Source organism: Neovison vison, chromosome 12 (genome assembly GCF_020171115.1).
Source record: "Neovison vison isolate M4711 chromosome 12, ASM_NN_V1, whole genome shotgun sequence".
NCBI classification, from domain to species: domain Eukaryota; kingdom Metazoa; phylum Chordata; class Mammalia; order Carnivora; family Mustelidae; genus Neogale; species Neogale vison.
The window spans coordinates 124,861,522-124,875,403 of NC_058102.1; the positions used below are offsets into that span (position 1 = coordinate 124,861,522).

Here is a 13,882-nt window from a genome sequence, read left to right on the forward strand (position 1 = left end):
AAAACTACAGGCCAATATCCCTAATAAAAATGAATGCAAAAATTCTCAGTAAATACTAGCAAACTGAATCCAGGAAGACATTAAAAGAATCATTCACCATGGTCAAATGGGATTTATTCCTGGGTTGCAAGTATGGTTCAATATTCATAAATCAATCAACGTGACATACCACATTAATAAAATAATGATAAGAACGATATGATCCTCTCACGAGATACAGAAAAAAAATATTTAAAAGAAGTACAATGTCCTATCGAGCCCCACATCGGGCTCTCTGCTCAGCGGGGAGCCTGCTTCCTCCTCTCTCTCTGCCTGCCTCTCTGCCTACTTGTGATCTCTCTCTGTCAAATAAATAAATAAAATCTTTAAAAAAAAAAAGAAGTACAATGTCCATTCATGATAAGAAATCTCAACAAAGTAGGTTTATAGGGAACATACCACAATATAATCAATATAAGAAAAACTCAGAGCTAATATCATCTTCAATGGGAAAAAAACTGAGGGCTTTTCCTCTATGGTCAGAAACAAAGCAGGAATGTCCACTCTCACCCATTATTTAACATAGTACTCTAAGTCCCAGCCACAGCAATCAGACAACAGAAAAGAAATAAAAGGCATCCAAATTGGCAAGGCAGAAACAAAATTTTCACTATTTGCAGATGACATGATACCACAGGCAGAGAACCTGAACGACTCCATCAAAAAATTGCTAGAACTGATACACAAATTCAGTGAAGTTGCAGGATACAAAATCAATGTACAGAAATCTGCTCCATTTCTACACACGAATTATGAAGCAGCACAAAGATAAATTAAGTAATTGATCCCATTTATAATTGCACCAAAACCCGTAAGATACATAGCAATAAACGTAACCAAAGAGGTGAAAGATCTATACTCTGAAAAACCATAAAACACTGATGAAAGAAACTAAAGAGGATGCAAAGAAATGGAAAGACATCCCATGTTCATGGATCAGGAGAACAAATACTGTTAAAATATCTATACTACCCAAAGCAATCTATACATTTAATGCAAATTCTATCAAAATACTAACAGCATTTTTCACAGAACTAGAACAAAATTTGTATGTACAAAGACACTGAATAGACAAAGCAACTTTGAAAAAGAAAAGCAAAGCTAGAGGCATCATAAATACAGACATCAAGTTATGTTACAAAGCTGTAGTGACCAAAACAGTACAGTATTGTCATAAAAAAATAGACACACAGATCAAGAGAACAGAATAGAAAACCCAGAAATGAACTCACACCTACATAGTCAATTAATCTTTGACAAAGCAGGAAAGAATACACGATGGGAAAAAGATGGGAAGACTGGATAGCAATATGCAAAAGAATGAAACTGGACTACTTTCTTAATAAATTCAAAATAAAGACATAAATGTGAAACATGAAACTATTAAAACCCTAGAGGAGAGAACATAGGCAGTAACCTCTCTAACACTGGCTGTAGCAAATTTTTATTAGATATCTTTCCTGAGGCAAGGGAAGCAAAATAAAAAATAAACCATTAGAACTACAACAAAATAAAAAGCTTCTACACAATGAAGAAAATAATCACCAAAACTAAAAGGCAACCCATGGAATGAGAGAAATATTTGCAAATGATATATGTGATAAAGGGTTAATATTCGAACTATATAAAGAACTTATAAAACTAAACACTCTGGGGCACCTGGGTGGCTCAGTATGTTAATCATCTGCCTTCAGCTCAGGTCAAGATCCCAGGATCCTGGGATCAAGGCCTCCATCAGGCTCTCTGCTCAGTAGGAAGCCTGCTTCTCCATTTCCCTCTGCCTGCCATTCCCCCTGCTTGTGCACTTACATGCTCTGTGTGTGTGCCTGTCAAATAAAAATATAAAATCTTTTTAAAAAAAAAAAAAACCTCAAAACCCCAAAACCCATTTAAAAAATGGAGATACAACAATCAGACAACAAAAAGAAATAAAAGGCATCCAAACCTGCCAAGAAAAGTCAAACTCTCACTCTTTGCAGATGATATGATACTGTATATGGAAAACCCAAAAGACTCCACTCCAAAACTCCTAGAGCTCATACAGGAAATCAATAAAGTGTCGGGATATAAAATCAATGCTCAGAAATCAGTTGCATTCCTATACACCAACAGCAAGACAAAAGAAAGAGAAATTAAGGAGTCGATCCCCTTTGCAATTGCACCCAAAACCGTAAAATACCCAGGAATAAACGTAACCAAAGAGGCAAAGAATCTGTACTCAGAAAACTAGAAAGTACTCATGAAAGAAATTGAGGAAGACACAAGAAATGGAAAAATGTTCCATGCTCAGGGAGCGGAAGAACAAATATTGTGAAAATATCTATGCTACATAAAGCAATCTACACATTTAATTCAATCCCTATCAAAACACTATCAATGTTTTTCAAAGAAATGGAACAAATAATCCTAAAATTTATATGGAACCAGAAAAGACCCGAATAGCCAGAGTAATGTTGAAAAAGAAAACCATAGCGGGATGCACTACAAACCCAGACTTCAAGCTCTATTACAAAGCTGTAATCATCAAGACAGTATGGTACTGGCACTGAAACAGACACACAGATCAACGAAACAGAATGGAGAGCCCAGAAATGGGCCCTCAACTCTATGGTCAACTAATCTTCGATAAAGCAGGAAAGAATGTCCAATGGAAAAAAGTCTCTTCAACAAATGGTATTGGGAAAATCAGATAGCCACATGCAGAAGAATGTAACTGGACCATTTCCTTATACCACACACAAAAATAGACTCAAAATGGATTAAAAAAACCCTCAATGTGAGATATGAATCCATCAAAATCCTTGAGGAGAACACAGGCAGCAAACTCTTCAACCTCAGCCACAGCAACTTCTTCCTAGAAACATGGCCAAAGGCAAGGGAAGCAAGGAAAAAATGAACTATTGGGACTTCATCAAGATCACAAGCTTTTGCAAAAGGAATGAAACAGTCAACAAAACCAAAAGACAACTGACAGACTAGGAGAAGATATTTGCAAATGACACATGATATAAAGGGCTAGTATCCAAAATCTAGAAAGAACATATCAAACTCAACACCCAAAGAATAAATAATCCAATCAAGAAATGGACAGAAGACATTTCTGCAAAGAAGACATCCAAATGGCCAACAGACACATGAAAAAGTGCTCCATATTACTCAGCATTAGGGAAATACAAAACAAAAGCACAGTGAGCTATCACCTCATACCAGTCAGAATGGCTAAAATTAACAAATCAGGAAATTACAGAGGTTGGAGAAGATGCGGAGAAAGGGGAAACTTACTACACTGTTGGTGGGAATGCAAACTGGTGTAGCCACTGTGGAAAACAGCATGGAGGTTCCTCAGAAAGTTGAAAATAGAGCTACCCTATGACCCAGCAATTGCACTATTTGGTATTTACCCTTAAGATACAAATGTAGTGATCCACAGGGGCACCAGCACCCCAGTGTTTATAGCAGCAATGTCCACAATAGCCAAACTAGGGAAAGAACTTAGATTTCCATCAACAGATGAATGGATAAAGAAGATGTGAGAGAGATATATACACACACATATATGTATGTATGTTTATACAATGGAATACTATGCAGCCATCAAAAAACAAAATCTTGCCATTTGCAACAACGTGATTGGAACTAGAGGGTATTATGCTAAGCAAAATAAGTCAATCTGAGAAAGACATTATCATATGATCTCTCTGATATGAGGAATTTGAGAGGTGGATGGGGTTTTTAGGGAGTAGGGAGGGAAAAAATGAAACAAGAGGAGACCAAGGAGGGAGACAAACCATAAGAAACTCCTAATCTCAGGAAACAAATTGAGGATTGGGGTATGGGGGGAGGGATAGGGAGGCTGGGTTATGGACATTGGGGAGGGTATGTGCTATGGCGAGTGCTGCGAATTGTATAAGACTGATGACTCACAGACCTGTACCCCTGGGACAAATAATACATTATATGTTAATTTAAAAAAATGGAGGGAAGCCATGAATAGACTTTTTTCCAAAGAAGACATACAGACGTCTAACAGACACATGAAAAGATGCTCAACATCACTGACCATCAGGTGATGTACATTAGTGCTGAATCACTAAATTGCACACCTGAAGCTAGTATTACACTGCATGTTACATAACTGGAATTTAATAAAAACTTAAAGAAAAAAGATTCTCTAACTTGGCAGACCACTGTTCTCAAAGTGTAAGGAAAAATTATACTTTTTTTTACTATATTTGAACAATATTTACTATAAGCAGCAGAAGAAATCTTTAGAAGGCATTTGCTTTGTGTTCTCCATAAAATAAATCCAAGAAAACCATCAGAAATGAAGGGTGAGGTGTATTAAAAGCATACTTAGAAGCTTCCTAAGATATAAACTGATGTGAGAAGATGCAGGCTGAGACAAGAAAAAAATTGTAAAGAATAATAATGGAATAGATGTACTGTTTTAGACAGGGCCACACAGAGAACTGACACTACAGAAAAATCATTCAGAAATGTAGAGGACAGATTTGAGAGGCCATCCCAGAGGGCAGGGGGAAAAGACAAAGAGAAAAACTGAAATCGGAAAAAGAAATAAAATCGCTTACATGGAAAGGTAATGATGGGAAGAGGTTCAGCACCGGCCACACACAAAATGAAGATTCACTTCACAGAATACAACCAGAATGTGCGGAACACATCACATAATCCATTATAGGATACCAAATGGAATAAATAGAAACAAAATAGAATAACTGGGCCAGTGGATTAAAAAGGCTTACAGAAAAAGTTAACCAAAAGAGGTCACTGAAAAGACATATTGCTGTAAATTTAACAGCAGCAAAGAAAGAAAAGAACATTCCTCTCAGGATCTGTAACGCAAAAAAATCAAACAGGTTACTTTTGAAAAAGTAAAAGTTAGGATTACTCTTATTTGTTTTTCAGGGCCCTAAAAGGCAGAAAATAGACGAACAGAAATTTTAGAAAAATTCTAAGAACCTCCCCCCCCAAAAATGAGTCATGGTGCAATAATTCAGTACCCATATGTGAAAAATAAGAATTGGATCCTTAAATATCTCAAGTTTCAGAAACACTATCGTCCATCTTCTAAGGCTAAAATGTCCAAGATTTATGCCAGCTGCCCAAGAACGCAATGGAAACAAAGACCTGAAGAAGTGGGGAGAGGCTCAATTACAATGGCATTGTAAGCTGAATGTTTACAATGGCATTGAGCACTGAACAACAGAAAAGAAAATCTCAACAGTATTTCTAGACTTGTTGGGGTTTAAGATTTTATTTGTTTGTTTATTTGAGAGACAGAGAGTCAGCTCCAGAGAAAGCAGGAGTAGGGGGAAGGGCAGAGGAAAAGAGACAAGCAGACGCCCCGCTGAGCTGAGCAGGGAGCCCAACGCAGGGCTCGATCCCAGGACCCTGGGAGCATGACCTGAGCCAAAAACAGACGCTTAACTGACTGAGCCACCCAGGCACCCCACCCAATATTTCTAGATTGTGAGCAAGAACCTAATTCAAATTTTAAAAAAATTCTCAAAAGCAAAAGTACATGACAGAATAATAATAACTTAATAAAAGCCCACCTTTTTGCTATATGCCGAAAGAAGTTCTAGGACCATTAAATATTTAAATATTTTAAAATGTACTTAAAATGTACACTTATCTCAGCACAGCAAATACTTCAATAAACGAACTGTTATGTTGATCAGTTCAGAAACAGAATTGGGAAAGAAAAGTAGATACAAGTGATAGAATACAGAAAGGTTGAAAACGTGCACAGATTAAATAACCACAGACATAATTAAATGTTAACTAAATTAGAAAACCAATTTAAATGCATGGTAAAGAGAAGTTTTACACTTTTGATATTCATAAACCTCTTGTATAGCTGTAAGAAAATAGAGTATCTTTTTTTAAAGACTTTGTTTATTTATTTGAAAGAGAGAGAGAAACAGCACATGTGCATGCACAGGCAGGGAGAGGGGCAGAGGGAGAGATTCTCAAGCAGGCTGACAGTAGAGCCCCTGCAGCACGAGGTGGGACTCAATCTCAGGACCCCGATATTATAACCTGAGCGGAAATCAGGAGTTTGGACACTTAACCAAGTGAGCCACACAGGAGCCCCAGAAAACAGAGGATCTTGATAGAACGATAGACAACAGTATGAAGAGCCAACCCAGAAAGTAAAATTTAAAAATATCTTAAAGATTAAGCACAACATTACAAATAGAAATTAAGACATCAATAAAATATTACATCCTGAGAGTGAAACTAAAAAAATGAAAAGAAATTCTAAAACACAGAACTGTCAGGAGTTTGAGTCAATGGTCACTCTCTTACACTGCTAACAGGAAAATAAATTGAAACAACCGTTTTTGTTGGACAAGTCATAGGAACGTTTTGAAATTTCCTATATTCTTTGATCTACCCCTCCACTTCTAGAATTTATTTGAACAATCAAGAATATGTGCAAAGGTATAAAGTTGTTCATATGATGGGGCACCTGGGCTCAGCTGGTAAGCGACGGCCTTCGGCTCAGGTCATAATCCTGGAGTCCCAGGATCGAGTCCCACATCAGGCTCCCTGCTCAGCAGGGAGTCTGTTTCTCCCTCTGACCCTCCTCCCCCCATGCTCCCTCTCTCTCTCAAATAAATAAATGAAATCTTTTTAAAAAATAAAGTTGTTCATATGAAAGTATAAATCAAAATTTTAAAAAAACCTAAGCCTAAATTATGATAGGTGTACAAGTTCAAATACCGTGTTCTAAAAATTATGTTGCAGAAAGACAAATGACATGAAGAAAAGTTAAAAAAGTTTTACTAACCCCTATCAAAATAAGCATAGCAAAACTGCCAGATATGTACATACAAAGTTATTGAAAATACAAGTAGTACCCATCTTTTGTACCCTGAGTGACAGGTAGTTTTCTTTCTCTTTGTACTCATCTAAAAATCATGCAGTAAAGTTGCTACAAAACATGCCATAAAGCACTTGCCACAATAATGAGTTGGGATGTAACACAACTGACTTTTGATGTCTGCCCTTTGTGGAAGCCCAGGTGTCAAACTAGGAAAAGTCAAAGTTGTACTGCAGGGATAAAGGGTCACAGGGAACAGAAAGGCAGCCCACTCGGGAATATAGCAGGTAAAACTCTCTAAGAAAGCAGAGAAGCAGAAGTATGGTCCCCACATCTCTGGAAAACTCATAGTCCAGTCATCCCTGAGGGGGCAATGAAATGGGCAGTAAGTACCAGAACATTCAAAGCATAGCTGTTGCTCACTGGGAAATCTGAGCTAGACACAGAGCCTGAATCATCACCATGGATGTTAAAGTCAGAATGGACACCCCCACTAATAGGCACTAAGTCACAACCAGGACCTAGATACTTCCGTGGAGGGACCCTGGAATTCCAAGCCAGCTAGTTACACAGACTTGCTCTGGCTACATGATTAACACTGCTGATAGTCCAGTCTCTCACTTCTTGAGTATTTGAGAACTAACTTATGACATTATAGCAGATTCTACTAATTTATTTTGTAATCAAAAATGAAATTAGGGCACCTGCGTGGCTCAGTGGGTTAAGCCGCTGCCTTCGGCTCAGGTCAGGATCTCAGGGTCCTGGGATCGAGTCCCGCATCGGGCTCTCTGCTCAGCAGGGAGCCTGCTTCCTCCTCTCTCTCTTTGCCTGCCTCTCTGCCTACTTGTGATCTCTCTCTCTCTCTGTCAAATAAATAAATAAATAATCTTAAAAAAATGAAATTAAAAGAAAGAATATTTGATTAGTATTTTTTAAAATTCCAACCACCTGAAAATTTAAGTATTCTTCTAAATCACTATGGAGATAAAAATTGTTTAAAATTCTAGTGCAATTATAGGGGCACCTGGCTGGCTCAGGCAGTGAAGCATGCAACTCTTGATTTCAGGATTGTGAGTTCAAGTTCCACATCGGGTATACTTAAAAAAAATTAATAAAATCTTTTAAAAATTATTGTAATTATAAACAGTTTAGAATATATTTTTGAAAATCAAAACACTATGTATCCAAACTTAAGGAACAGACCCAAAGCTGCATTCAAAGGAAAATTCATAGTAGTAAACATTCTCTTACAAAGAAAAACAGAAAAATAAATAAAGCATTCACTTCAAGGCATTAAGTTGGAAGAAAGGAATGATTTTTAAAAGATAAAGGTAGCACAAATGAAGTAACAACAAGGAAAACGTGCCAAAATTGAGAAATAAATCCAGGAGCTGGTTGTATGAAAAACAAACTTAGAACAAACTTTGACAAAACTTATTAGAAAAAGAAAGCATCCATTGTAATGGAATTATATTTTGAAAATTATTATTAAGTTTTTCTCTTTTGTCTTCTGACTTTGACATGACTTTTCCCTCTGCCATTTTAAAGCATCCTTTGGGGAATTCTGGAGCGATGAAGACTTGTTACTCAAAAAATGCAAAGAGAAAGGATAAGGTGATATTCAGTTTAGGTATGCTATGGCCTCAAGAAAAGAATTCCAGATTCTTCTCATTCTCCCACTTGAGCACATTAACCACCTTATTTGGAAGAAACAGCTCTTGGAGCTTTCTCAATCTTTTCAAACCTGGTCTCCACAAATTACCATTAAGACTTCGGTTTGAATTCAACCTGGAGGTTTGAGTCAGGATAAAAGAAAATATGAGGGACTGGGGTAGACTGCACATTCCCAACTGGGACCAGAGGTGGAAAGAAGAGAGCTCTGTCTTGGGGACAGAAAGATAAGGATAACCACAAGAGTAGATGGAAATTGGCCTCCTCCCCCACCTTGGACTCTGAAAAGAGATCGCTTCTTGGACAGCCTCCCATCCTGAAATTAACTTAGAATAGGGTCACATGTACTTCACAGTGCAAGTAGAGGGAGGACCTCTATTTAATTTCCCGAACCAGCCTCCATTCTTATATGTTTAGACAGGTCCCAGAAATAGCTGGGAGACTGGTTGTGGATCTGGTGAGCCAGACCTGGGTGAGACAGCCTCAGAGCAAATGTTGCAAAGTAACAACACAGGAGAGGACTAAGAGAGAATCTTCACTAGATCCCAGAAAGGTAGCACCAGGTGGGAGCTCATGAGGAAGATAGAGTTGGGGGACCAATAAGGTAGAATACCTGAAGAAAAAGAATAAGCCACAAACTGCAATTTCCTAACTGGATATCAGTTGGGTGGTACCCAGCCAACAGGTAGAAAATGGACAATATCACTCTGGAAATTAAAGGAGTCAAAGGTTACCATGATCATGAACCCCAACTCTTAACCCTACTAACACATCATCTAAGCCCACCTCCTCCTTGTATCTGGGTGTCATCTTTAAGTAAAAAGAAATGATGAAAAAAATATGGCAGATGGAGCATTTGCTTCCAGAAAGAATACATATTGCCAGAAAGAGTTGCTTATATTGTCACATCGGACTAAGCTTTCACCTGGAGACATACACACACACCCCGTCTTGCCCAGCACCTCAGAAAGGTTACAAAGCAGGGCCATTCAGAGTGTGGGATTCCGAGGCACATGGGTGGCTCAGTGGGTTAAAGCCTCTGCCTTCGGCTCAGGTGATGATCTCAGGGTCCTGGGATCAAGCCCCGCATCAGGATCTCTGCTCAGCGGGGAGCCTCCTTCCTCCCTCTCTCTCTGCTGCCTCTCTGCCTACTTGTGATCTCTGTCTGTCAAATAAATAAATAAAATCTTTAAAAAAAATAGAGTGTGGGATTCTGTATCCACATGGCCTAGTTCTGACTCCTGGATCCACAATTTGCCAACCTTATAACTCTGGGAAATTTACTTTCTCTCTCTGTGCCTCAGTTTCCCCAACTATGAAATGAAGAAAATCATAGTTTCTCTCAGTAGTTTTTAAGGGTTAAGAGAGTTAAAAATATAAAGTGCCTAGATCAATCTGGCCCATTAAAACATTCACTAAGTGTCAGCTCTCTTTACTGCTATTAGCATTACTATTATTACTTTTACCTATTACCTACAGTGTGGGGCTCATGAAGGAAAGATCAGATCAGCTACAGAAAAATTAAGAAATTTTAATTTCTCGGGGTGCCTGGGTTGTCAGTTAAGCGTCCAACTCTTGGCTTTGGCTCAGGTCCTGATCTCACGGTTCTGGGATCGAGCCCCCTTCAGGCTCTGAGCTCAGTGGGGAGTCTGCTTGAGAATCTTTTTGCCTCACCCTGTGCCCCTCCTGCTCATGCTCTCTTTCTCTAAAATAAATAAATAAATCTTTAAAAGAAATTATAGGGGTTCCCGGGTGGCTCAGTGGGTTAAAGCCTCTGCCTTTGGCTCAGGTCATGATACCAGGGTCCTGGGATCGAGTCCCGCATCAGGCTCTCTGCTCAACGGGGAGCCTGCTTCCTCCTCTCTCTGCCTGCCTCTCTGCCTACTTGTGACCTCTGTCTGTCAAATAAGTAAATAAAAAATCTTTAAAAAAAATAAAAGAAATTCTAATTTATCTCCATAATCAAGTAGTACAGATTAAAATTTGTATCCCTGCTACATAAATAATTAAAATCATAAATGATAAAAGGCATATAAAATAAATTAGACAGGTTTTTAAAAACATGACAGAATAGTATTTAAAAAGCCTTTGAATCAGATTCAGAAAAACATAGGAATTACCTATAGTAGCTCAAGAAGCATGCAAAATAGAAAAGAAGTATGCCAAAAGAAGCTAAAAAATTCATCAAAGAATTACCTCAAAAAAGGCCTAGAACCGGGTAATTCAATTAGTACATTCTTTCAAAATTTCCCCAAGGGGCAATGCCAAAATGAATAACAAACAGTACCAAGGCTTGCAAAAAAAAAAAAATGGAATGCTCCCCAGATCACTGGAAAGCTATGCTATCTATAGTATACAAACCAGAGGCCACTATTTTTATCAAAAGTTTTGTTACTCTAGGATTTCTTAGTACCTCTAACATGTTATAAAATCCTAATAGGAGGGCTGTGGGAGACTGTTCCTGCACTTCAAGATTTCTTCCAGGCTCCCCCAGACCCTTATTATGACTATGCTACACAGGAGCCCTGGGGTTGCTCAATCAGAAAGATTTAGAAGGTCCAAAAGCCAAGAATGTACAGAAGGAAACGTAGAAAAAAGCATTCACAAAAGATAGGCAGAGGAAAAGAGACAGTACACAAAATTGAGGTAAGAATAGCGTTGCTGAGGCACGGAACGGTACATTCTTCTGGTGAAAATGCAAATTGAACCAACTCTTCCAGGATGTAACTGGCCATACGTGTTTGGAACCAACAATGTATATACTCTTCAACCTAATAATATGACTTCTATCATTCCATCCTGGAGAATTCATTTAATACGAAGATAAGGATTTACATACAAGAATACACTTAATAGAATTATTAACAGCAAAGAAAAAGCAAACAGGAAACAGTCAAAATGTCTAGAGCTACAAAGAGTTAAACAGATGGCACGTTCATCTGATGAATTATCCAACAATTAAAAGCAATAGTGGGGAGGGGGGAGCTAATGATACGTATTTGTCTAGTTTTTTAGGAAAAAAAGTAGACCACAAAGTCTAATCTTAAATATATTTTTTTAAAATATATGTAGGTAGGGAAAACTACTGGAAAGATATACACCAAAGCCTTAATATGATCTGTGGATGGTACAGTTCTGAGTGAATATTTTTTAATACATTTCTCATATTACCTAACTTTCTGCAACAAACATGTATTACTTTTATAATCAGAAAGAAAGATAAAAACCAAATAATTATTGCACATGGATAAATACTCCTGTGAGTGAAAAAGAACAGTTTTAAGCTTCCATTCACTAAGGACAAAACCAGTCTGAACGTTGTGCACAGAATTCTCCCAAACGTGAATCTCTCTACACGGGTGCCCTGTAAAGCATAAAGACAAAAAGCAAACCAACCGAATCCCTCTACGGACAGGCTGAGCCGCCTCTCTCCGGGGTTTTCAACACCAGGTGACGGAGAAGGGGCCTCAGCACCCATTTTGGCAAAGGGCAGCGGTTGTGTCTCCCTCGGTTCCAAGAACCTCTACGTGGAGATCCAGGCTTTACAGGGGAGGTTGAGGCAGTGTGAGGAGTTAAACACACACACACACACACACACACACACACGCAGTGTGAGGAGTTACACACACGCACGCACAACAGAGCACACTCGGGACACCCAAGCGCACTCAATCGCGCGGTCCCAACCAGACAGCGCGAGGCGAGCCCTGCGGCTGCAGCCGCGCCCCACCCGCGCCCCGCGGCCGCCGAGTCCCCGCCCGCCCGCCGCCCGGCGCCGCGGGTACCTGTTCGTGGGGCGCGGTAGCTGGGTCGCCGGGCTCCGGAGCGTCCTCAGCGCGGCGGGGGTACCGCGGGTGGCGTCCCTGCTCTCCTCCACCGAGAGCCTGCACCGCCAGGAAGAAAACTAAGTTGTTACACGTCGCTGACAGGCTCGGCGGCCGCGGCGCGCTCGCACCTGGCCCGGGCGTCCTCGCGCAGCCCGGCCCCCCCGCCCCCGGCAGCTCCCAGACCCCGGAGTTTGAAGCCGCTTAGGGCGGGAAGGAAGGGGAACCACGGACCAGAACGGCGAGCTCGGGAGACGGCGGGGGGACCCGACGGCAGGTCCCGCTCCGCAGCGACCGCCCGCCGGAGCCCTCGCCTCCCTCCCCGCCGCAGCCGGTGCCCACCTGGTCCCCGCGTCGCCCCCTCGGTCGCCCGGGCCAGGCCCGTCCCGCCTCCCGGACGCCCCCTTCCCGGCCCGCCCTCGCGCGACCGCCGCCCGTCGGCTTCCCTTAGCGGCGGCCCGGAGGCAGGCGGCCGGGCGGCGGGGGAGCCCCGGGGGGCGCGCGGCGGGCGGGCGGGTTACCTGGAGCGAGCGGGCGGGTCGGTGGAGCCCCAGAGCAGGCGCAGCAGCAGCAGCAGCAGCAGGCTGGCGAGCAGGGCGAGCAGCGCGCCCCCCGGCCGCATCCTGAGCCCCACGCACGACCGCCGCCGCCCCGGCGAAGCGCAGCCCGGCCGGCCCGACTCGCCGCTCCCGCCGCCGCCGCGGCCACGCACACCTCCAGTGTTCAAACGCGGCGGGGAGGGGCGACGACGGCGCGCGGCGCGGGCCCGCACCCCGGGCGCCCCGGCCCAGGCTCTCGCGGTGTGCCGGGGGCGAAGGGAGAAGGCGCGTGCCGGCTCTCGCCCTCTCGCGCCCAGCCCCGGACCGCTGAGCTCGGCGCTCGGCGTGGCAGTGACGATTCGCCGAGCTCGCCTCCTCTCCTCCCGGAGGCGCTCCGAGCCGCTGCGGGCTTTAGTCGCCGCGCCGCCGCCGCCGCCGCTGCCTCCTCCTCCGCCGCCGCCGCCGCCGCCGCCGCCGCCGCCGCCGCCGCCGCGCGGGGTCACCTGAAGGTTGGGACTCGCGAGCTGGACTCGGTGCTGATTGGGCTCCAACTTTTGTGCGCCCTCGCCTTCCCCGGAGTGCCCGCGGGCTCTTCCCCGGAGCCCACGCAGCTCGCCCAAGCACACCGCAACTCCTTCCGCGTCCCTGCGGTGGAAAGCAAGGACTCGGAGGGCTGGAAGAGAAGAAAGGAAAGAGACCACTTCAAAACTTTCTTAAAAACTGTGTAGTCGCTCGGCTGGATCGCCCCCACGCAAAGGCTGCTAGGGACTTGGTTTCGTTGGGTAGATCCTGGTACCCAAGGGGAGGAGGAACCGTCTCTTACTTGAACGCAGATTCAGAGACACAGAGAGTGGATTTACCAGGAGCCAGGATATCTTTAGGGGCTAGCATACTATCACCTGGTTGGCCCCAGCCTGGTTTTGCAAATAGTGTTTTTGGAACACCTCCATGCGGGTTCC

At 42.6% G+C, this 13,882-nt stretch overlaps 1 protein-coding gene across 1 annotated transcript in view; it reads right to left on the reverse strand.

Annotated features, from left to right (window-relative positions):
- ST8SIA6 (ST8 alpha-N-acetyl-neuraminide alpha-2,8-sialyltransferase 6) overlaps nt 1–13,006 on the reverse strand; it is a 149,226-nt gene extending 136,220 nt beyond the window's left edge. Inside the window, exons 1-2 of the mRNA XM_044227274.1 lie at nt 12,906–13,006; nt 12,346–12,444 (exon numbers count right to left, since the gene is read on the reverse strand). Coding sequence (XP_044083209.1) covers nt 12,346–12,444; nt 12,906–13,006 — 200 coding nt within the window. The remainder of the gene's footprint in view (nt 1–12,345; nt 12,445–12,905) is intronic.
- Nucleotides 13,007–13,882: the final 876 nt, after the last annotated feature.